The sequence below is a fragment of the Chinchilla lanigera genome, unplaced genomic scaffold (genome assembly GCF_000276665.1).
Source record: "Chinchilla lanigera isolate Chin_1 unplaced genomic scaffold, ChiLan1.0 scaffold00021, whole genome shotgun sequence".
Taxonomy (NCBI): domain Eukaryota; kingdom Metazoa; phylum Chordata; class Mammalia; order Rodentia; family Chinchillidae; genus Chinchilla; species Chinchilla lanigera.
The window spans coordinates 358,631-367,497 of NW_004955422.1; the positions used below are offsets into that span (position 1 = coordinate 358,631).

General features: G+C 42.4%; 1 protein-coding gene across 1 annotated transcript; it reads right to left on the bottom strand.

Annotated features, from left to right (window-relative positions):
* Positions 1 to 6,655: 6,655 nt before the first annotated feature.
* Positions 6,656 to 7,588, bottom strand: LOC102005483 (olfactory receptor 4B1-like). The gene has a single exon (XM_005384937.1). It carries the CDS (start codon positions 7,586 to 7,588, stop codon positions 6,656 to 6,658), a length of 933 nt encoding a protein of 310 aa, XP_005384994.1.
* Between the last annotated feature and the right edge of the window lie 1,279 nt (positions 7,589 to 8,867).

The window sequence follows — 8,867 nt, forward strand, 5'->3', positions numbered from 1 at the left end:
TATCTCTAATAATATCCCTGAAGGCAGGAGTTACTCATGTAGGTTTGTAGAGAGAAAAGATCATTTCAGAAAATATGTTTAAGGTACATGACATGCTGTTTTTATATAAAAATACACAGTTAAATGATTAACATAGGAAAGTAAGTTCACATACCCATGAGCTCCCATAGTTCACTTCTTAATGAACACGCCTAAACTGTACTCTGTTACCAAACTCTTAATATGCAAGATTTTCACTCCACTTTTCATGCTAAATATCAGGCCTCTAGAATTATTTCATGCTGTCACTACAAGAGTGGATCATTTAACCTACACTCCCTATGTCCACTGCATGAGCAAATTTCTACCTGTCATTTTGTCTTTATCTATATTTACTTATTAAGCAAATGAATGGTGAATAAAATGTGGCAAGCTACCAACATTGGGGAAATTTCAGATAAAGAATAAAAGGAATTATTCTTTATACATTTGTGTGTTTGGGTAAGGTAAATTATTATATAATAAAAACTGCAAAATATGTTGCAAATTACATTTCTTATTGTTTAATTTGCATTTCTCTGTTTTTCATGAGAGTGTTTTCTCTTCAGTGGGTTTAAATCTTATTTAAAAATTAAACATTTGCTCTTTAGCACTGCAAAAATAAACAAAAGTACAATAAAAAGTTTTAAAAATTTGTAAGCATTACATTTCTATATATAATAAAATGATTTCTTTTTTCTATTGATTTATTCCATTCATTTTGTGTTTAAATTCTTTTATATCATTAATTATATAAATTCTTTGAAAACAGTTGAATTGCTAATTTAACTTTGTGCAAAGGTACCAAATTTCTAAGTCTTAAAAATAAAATAGAGGGGGCTGGGGATTTAGCTCAGCGGCACGGCACCTGCCTGGCAAGTGAAAGGTTGTGAGTTCAATTCCCGGTACCAGAAAAAAAACAAAAACAAGCAAACAAAAAATAAATAAAATAAAATAAAATCGTACAGAAATTAAAAGTTTTATTCTATTTTTTCTTATTTGTTCTTTGCCCTCACCACTTTCACTTTTCTTAATTTCCTATATTTCATTCAGAGCTTCTGTAAAAAATATATGCATAATACCTACAATCTCATTGAGCTTTTATGAACAAATCTCTTATCTGAGAGAATACGTCTCCCTAATTTTTGCCCTCCAACAAAGCAAAAGGAAGTTGTCCAAACTGAAAGAGATATTAATTCCTAAGAAGAAGATGTAGAAGGTATTAACTCTCTACAAAGAGCAATGATACAAAGTCAGAGTACTCTAAAACTGTAAATACAGTATGTAAACTGTTCAGCTCTTCAGAATGAAGTCTGAAATACAACACAACTAAAGCTCATAATAAGTACCTTAATGTGTTAGAGATGAGCAGTATAGATTACATTAAATGCAATGTAAAAAATTCAAAAAGTGGGGAGGAACGGAGACTTTTGTTACAGGATTGACTTCTCTTCTTCTTGGTTATGTTAAGTTGCTCTTATTTGAAATCAGCTTGTTAGAGTCAAAAGATGTTTTCTGTAATTCTCAACATGACCTAAAATCAAAGCTTATATAGTAGACAAACCAAACATAATAAGCAAGGAAAAAATATGTATTATGTACAGGTACAAATTCCCTACAATGAATATAATCCCTATGTATGACAATATGTACAAATAAAAATAAAGCTAAAAAAAGAGCAATGAACTAAAACACACCACTGGAAGAAGTCACTTAGTCCCAAATGAAAACTAGAAGAGAAAAAGAAAAAAGCTACAGAAAACTACAAAACAAGGGGGCTGGGGAGACAGCTCAGTGGCATAAGGGCCTGCCTGGCAAGTGCAAGGTCATGAGTTTGATCCCCAGTACCGCAAAAAAAAAAAAAAAAGACAAGTACAAAACAAGTTACACAATGGCTCTGGTAAGACTTACCTATCAATATTTACCTTGAATGTAATTAAATTCTCCAATTAAAAGCCATACAGTGACTGAATAAAAAAGAAACAAGATACAAATAAAGGTTCCTTACAAGAAATTAACTTCACCTGTAAGAACACTTCACAGTCTGAGAGTGAAGAAATGCAATAAGATATTCCATGCAAATGCAATGCAAAAGAAAACAGGAGTAGCCATACCAGCATGGAATAAATCTTAAATCAAAGGAAGTAAAAAGCAATAAGAAAGGTCCATATATAATGATAAAAGTGTCAACTAAACAAGAGGAGGTGACAGTTTTAAGTGCATACACCCCTAATATCAAAGCACACCAATGTAAAGTAAATATCAACCACTCTAAAAGGAAAGATAGACTTCAGTACAATGATAGCACTTCATAGAGAGAACAGCCTAATGAAATTTGGAAAGGAAATAAGCAAGGAAATAATTCATAACTGAATTCGTAACTTTTTCACAGGAAGACGTTGCTATCCACCAGGAACATATTCAAGAAGAATCTGGGAGTTGATGTAGCACAGAGTAGGTATGGGTCTCAAGGGTTAGCGACTCAGCATTCATTTGTGAAGCATCAGGTATGTGCACATGCAGATCTGCAAAGGTGGGAGAGTGGAAGACCTGCCCTGGCGAGCTCACAGTCCATCGGGAGGAAAACACATACACAGTGATCACAGTCAAGGCCATCAGTCAATGCTGTCATGAATGTGAAATGAATGTGGGAAGGAGGAATGTGGGAAACGAATGAATCTGTGGAAGGAGGGAGGGGGTCAGAAAAGCATTTTTAAGGGAAGTGCCCTTAACCTAGGTCTTGCAGATGTACAGGATTTCACCACATGGAAAAAGGAGGCAAAGTCATTGCGGGCAGGAGAGGTGACACTGTTCTTGCATATTGATGAGGCTGCCCGTGGACATGAGAAAGGAGACTCCTAGGAAGAAGAAGAAGGTTCCTAGCACCCTACTCATTCATGTGTTCAGAGGAAAGAGGGGAATCTCCCAGGTCTTCAGCATGTATGTGATGTTCCATCCCTCTTCCAGGGAAGCTACAGGCATTATTCCATCCGGTCCTGGAAATAGGTGGATAGATGCAATACGAACTCAGCACCGCTGAGTAATTCCACAGCCAGCAGGGCCTCAGAATTGTTCATGGTGACGTGGAACAGCAGAATGAGGTGGAAGCTCTGAGGAGTGAAACAACACAGACTGTCTCACCTCCTTTCTCCAAAGACTAACAGACATTGAAAGAAGGCACCAGGGCCCCGTCGCTTACAACCCTGGACGCAGCTCTAGAGTAGAAACACACATGGATGGAACCGCCCTCCCTTCATTCTTCTTTTTGAGCAATAAGTATTTTCTAACAATACTATTTTTGGCAGCTGGGTAAGACTAAAATCAGTCTTGTCTCCCGAATAAAGTTGACTTCATCTTTCCCCATTAGTGGGTACAAATCTATGCCATTTTGATATTAATTTTTTACTGATGTTGGACTTTGCAAGAGGGCATAAAGACCCCTTTTGTGCTATCACACCACAAGAATTGAGGCTTCAGGGACTTCTCTGGTTACAACAATCAGGTGGTCTATGGTAAATGGTGTCAAGATGGCTATCAGAAGAATGGAAAAATTCAGACACATTTATTTGCATATAAAGTGAAAATTAGATTAATACATGTAACTGTCCCCAAATATATCCCAGTAATTCTTCTGGTTGGCTTCTTTTTAATGAAATACAAGGTGTTATCATGAGAAATGTTCAACAAAAAGAGGAAGAAAGAAAGAAGGGATGGAAGAAGGCAGTGATTTTAAACTAGTAAATATTTGTCAAGGTTTCCTCTGTTGGGCCGCCCCTAGCCATGCAGGTGCACAGGAGGCAGGCTGCCTGCACCCGGGAAGCCATGCGGCGGGGACCACCGGCCTTTGGGCCACCCCCTAGATGTGTAGGCACCAGGAAAGCAGGCTGCCAGCACCCGGGAAGACACGTGGCAGGGAGTGCCAGCCTTTGGGATGCCTCCTAGCCACACAGGCAACCAGGAGGTGGGCAGCCAAAGCCCAGAAAGCTGCGTGGCAGAATGCGCTGGCACACACTGGCCCTCAAACCAGCTGTCACTGCGTGGTCAAGAACTATCATAGCACAGAGAAGCAATGACACAACTGTCCTGCCATGCACCAGCCACAGAGGCCCGCCTGGGGATGTGCATGAATCATCCCAACATGGAGAAACCCCTGGAAATACATGCCATACAACGGTTCTTGACCCTGCTGTTGAGAACTGGAAAGGTCCAAAGTCAGCGGAGAAGCAGATACTGAACAAGGACTTGGAGAACATGAGAATACGGACTACGTCCGAAGACTCAGAGGTCTAGTTGACTGGGGTCACAAGAGCCATTCAGAAGCTGGAAACCAGGAGGACCTTGCACAAACCTGGGGAGACCCCCTGGAAGGCATTCTTCCCCTGATAGTACAGGCTGCAGTGGAGGAGCACATGGAACTCCGGAGAGGTCTGCACCAAGATTCCTGCTGCCTGTGCTGACAGTTGACACTAACTGGTTGCAGGGTCCCAATGCGCTGGGAGGCTGGAGAGAAAAAAGCTACAAAAAGTGGCTTTCGTCCCAGATGGCTCACTTGAGATGTTAGTAAGAATTGCCTCCTCAGTATTCTATAGCCATGATGAGAAGGAGGCCAAGGAGAGAAAACAGAGACTGAGAAAAAGCAGCTGTTTTTGCTGCAGCACTAAGAGAAACAGATCCCAAGTCTGATTCCCGGGGCCCCAAGAAGAACTCGATCGACTACATTCATCTGCTACCACTGTTAAAAGCCAGGCCACCTCAAGAGGAACTGCCCTAAGAGGCCCCATGGGACATGCCCTGAATGCAAAGGTGACCACTGGAGATCTGTCTGCCCTCTGAAGCAGAAGCCCCAGAGCTCAGACCCATCCTACCAGTTAGTCCAACAGGAATGAGGGGGCCTGGGGCATACTCTGTCTTCTCCCTCTGGTCAGACCGTCATCTCCGTGGAGGAGCCCTGGGTAATCACGTCTATAGAGGAAAAAGAAAACAGACTGCTGCTAGACACAGGTGCAAGTCTCTCGGTCCTTCTTTTCAATCCTGGCCTTTCTTCCAGCCTTCACACCTCAGTGGAAGGAGTCACTAGTGAGGAGGTAATACACTATTTTTCACAACCCTTAGGCTGTAACTACTTGTTAGATCTTTCTTGCGTATCTCTGTCTTCCTGAGAAACCACTTTGAAGATACCACCATGTATTATAGCAGCCACTGATATTTTCCTACTAATCTGCCCATAACTCTGTAATGTTTGTATTGTTCCTATGTTATTTCATAAATGGATATATGTTTATTACTATGTGTTTCCTACAACAACCATTGAGAATAGTCAGTGATTATTCAACTGGTCACTCATGTATAGCTCTATTTATTTTCTTTAGAAACCACTTTGAAGATACTAAAGTATAGTACAACAACCATTGATAATCTCCTACCTCTTTTGTCTGTAACTCACTATTATTTGCCTATTTGTTTTCCTGAGAAACTATCTTGTAGATAACAATATGTAAAACAACAATTGATAATTTCCTACCACTTTGTCGTAATTCAGTAAGCCCCCCTATTACTATGCTATCCTTCTTTTACTCTTTAAAATAAGAAAAAAAAATTTCCTCTGTCCAGGGGTTCAGGTGGACAGATGACTAACACATAATGTTTCATACCACAGAATAAAAACTAGGAGTAATGATGATTAATGAATATTTCATATAGGTAGCAGACAACAGTTGAGTGATCCCAACAAAGAAATGGTAACTGTCTGAGGTGATAGATGTGACAGTTTTCCTGGTCCCGTCATTACACATCATTTATGTACCTTGAAATGTCACACTGGTAGCAAGGTTCTGGGGTGCTGTGGACCCCTTTAGAGATTCTTTTTCAGTTCTTGTGTCTGAAAAAAGAATGAGTGAAGACAAGTGCAAAAGTTACCAAGGTAAAGATAGGAAAAGAAATGTGCTCTGCACAGTAAGTGTGGCCCAATTAAAAGTTCAAAAGAACAATTCTCTGCAGAGATCTGGCTAACGAGCAAGGTAACTATGGCCAGCAGCTTACTGGTAGCCATCTTTTTTTTCTCCCACAGGTCAGGATAACGTCAGAACAAAATCATCCTATCAAAAACCTGCTTGAGTTCTCACGAGAATTGAAGATAGCACTCTCTGATTGGTCCCAGGAGCAGGGCTTGGGAAATGTATCCTGGATCTCTGTGCTTAACAGGGCACACGCAATGCCCAGATGGGTGGCCACACCATAATCTCCTGCCTCAACATTGTACCCACAAGTATGTAAAATTATTATGGGGAAAGCAAGAGCACGCTTTTGACAAACTTTCACTGTGAAAACGCTCTCCTTCACATTTTCTTTTTGTTTCAGCCTTCCAATCATGCAAACCCATACTATTCTGGACTACCCTGATTCCCTGATTCCATTCCAGTCCCTTAAAATTCAGCGAGAATTCCTGCCTCTGTCCTTGGAACTTTACACTAGGATTCAAGGGACTCTTCAGTTACTGAGGAAACCCACGGCAGCAGTACTGTTAAGTCCTTGTATTTTTGCTGCCATTATTAACTATCACACTGAAATCAAAATCAGTTTGACAAAACACTATAATTAGCCATGTTCTTTAATCCCTTTACTGTACCTTAATCTCCTTTCACTTGGAATCCTCCTTTCTACCCCACAACTTCCTCAAGGCAATTTTCACCTCCACATTTCTGAGCGTGTAGATGATGGGGTTCAGCATGGGGGTGATGACCGTGTAGAACACAGCCACCAGCTTGTCCCCAGTGAAGGTGGAGGAGGGACACATGTAGAGGAAGATGGCAGGTCCGAAAAACAGGAGGACCACCGTGATGTGAGAGGCACAGGTGGAGAGGGCTTTGCGCCTGCCTTCTGCAGAATGGTTCCGCAAGCTGACCAGGATCACCGCATAGGAGCACAGCAGGATGGTGAGGGAGAAGATGGAGATTACTCCACTGTTGACCAGCACAGTAACGCCCTCCACAAAGGTGTAGGCGCAGGCCAGCTTGAATAAGGGATGGAGGTCACAGAAGTAGTGGTCAGTCACACTGGGACCACAGAAGGGCAGAGGGATGGTGACCAGAATCTGAATTAAGGAGTGAAAAAAGCCCCCCAGCCAGGAGCCAGCCACCAGCAGGTGACACAGTTGGCGACTCATAACGGTCACATAGTGAAGAGGTCTGCAGATGGCCACGTAGCGGTCATAGGCCATCACCACCAGCAGGAGGATCTCAGAGACCCCAAAGAAGTGGAAGAAGAAGATCTGGGCCAGGCAGCCCTTGAAGGAGACGGTTTTCATCTTGGACAGTAGATCCGAAATGAACTTGGGGACCACGGTGGAGGAGTAGCAGATCTCCACCAGGGACAGGTAGCCCAGGAAGAAGTACATGGGGGAGCGCAGGCTGTCACTGACACTGACCGTCAGGACGATGAGGCCGTTGCCCACCAGCGTGGCCAGGTACACGGGGAGGAAGAGCACAAAGCACGCTCTCTGCACCTCTGCATCCTGGAAGAGCCCGGTGATGACGAACTCGGTCACGTTAGTTACACCGGTTGAGGGTTCCATTTGGAGAAGACAGATCTAGAGAAGAGCCCTGTAGCAAAGCAAATGCACGCATAAGAGCAGTCCCTCTGTCTGCCCTGCCCCTGCCTATGGACGAAACCCTTTCAGCATATTCTCTGGCTTCTGACTGACCAGTTCACATAGCAAATGTTTATTATGCTGGCACTCAATAGCCCAGTCTGTGTGAGACACTCCTTACTCAACTCCATGACCCTACAACACAAGTGAGACAATTGAGGTTCTCTGAAATCGTGAGTTAACCAAGTCTCCCAGAACTAAACCCAAATCATCTTATTTCTCACTTATGTGTGTGTTATGTCAAGTCCACCATGCTGAAAAAAAATCCCTATATTCTGTATTAATAAACATGTATATTAATTATTCACCTGTCTGTAATTCTCGATGTTTTTATGCATGCCACTCTGTTAGAGACTGCCCCGTGATCTCATGCCCCAAACACAATGTCTCCCCACAGACTCCCCAGAAAAGCCCACCTCATTAACGATTCTCCCTGTCAGAAGAGTGTCTTTGACATGTTCTGTCCGTGAATGATGCAAGTTTCTGGTTTCTACCAGGCCCTGTGGTTTTGCATGAACCCACGGCTCTGGAATTTTTCAAGATTTTGAGAAAGTTTTAAAACATGAGACCTAAGTGGACCCTTGACTTTATTGTTCAGAGCAAAACTCACTATCAAACCATAGTTCAACTTCCAAATATGGGGAGATCACCATGCTGCTGGTTTCTATCTTCTGTTTGCCTCCCGCTGACAAACTTACTCTTCAGCTTGTGAGGAAAGTTTCTTTTAATACAGTTCTTTGCACCTAAGGTTTTCTAAGGCACCAACCAAGCCTCCAGGAAACTCAGGACAGAGGGACAGAGGAGGAAAGGAGGCTTCACCCAGTTATGAGATGAGGGAAAGAAAACCCTCAAGATCTCCCCTACTTTTGAAATTACTTTGAAGTGTACCTCATTCCTTTCATTTTTCCTTCTTTTTGTTTTTTGTTTTTTGAGACAGTCTCGCTCGGTAGCCCAGGCTGGCCTCAAACTCACGGGGATCCTCCTGCCTCAGCCTCCCAAGTGCTGGGATTCCCAACATGTGCCACCGTGCCCGGCTCGTGTATTTTTCTTTCTTATACTCATGCTTCCATCCTAACAATAGAACAAATACACCCATCCTCTCCCCTAGTGAAACTCTAGAGATGCAAGGTGGAAATCAGCTAAGAGAAGCCGCAGGAAAGCACCTAGTAAATCTGGGGAGACACAGAGATGGATTGGAGTCAAA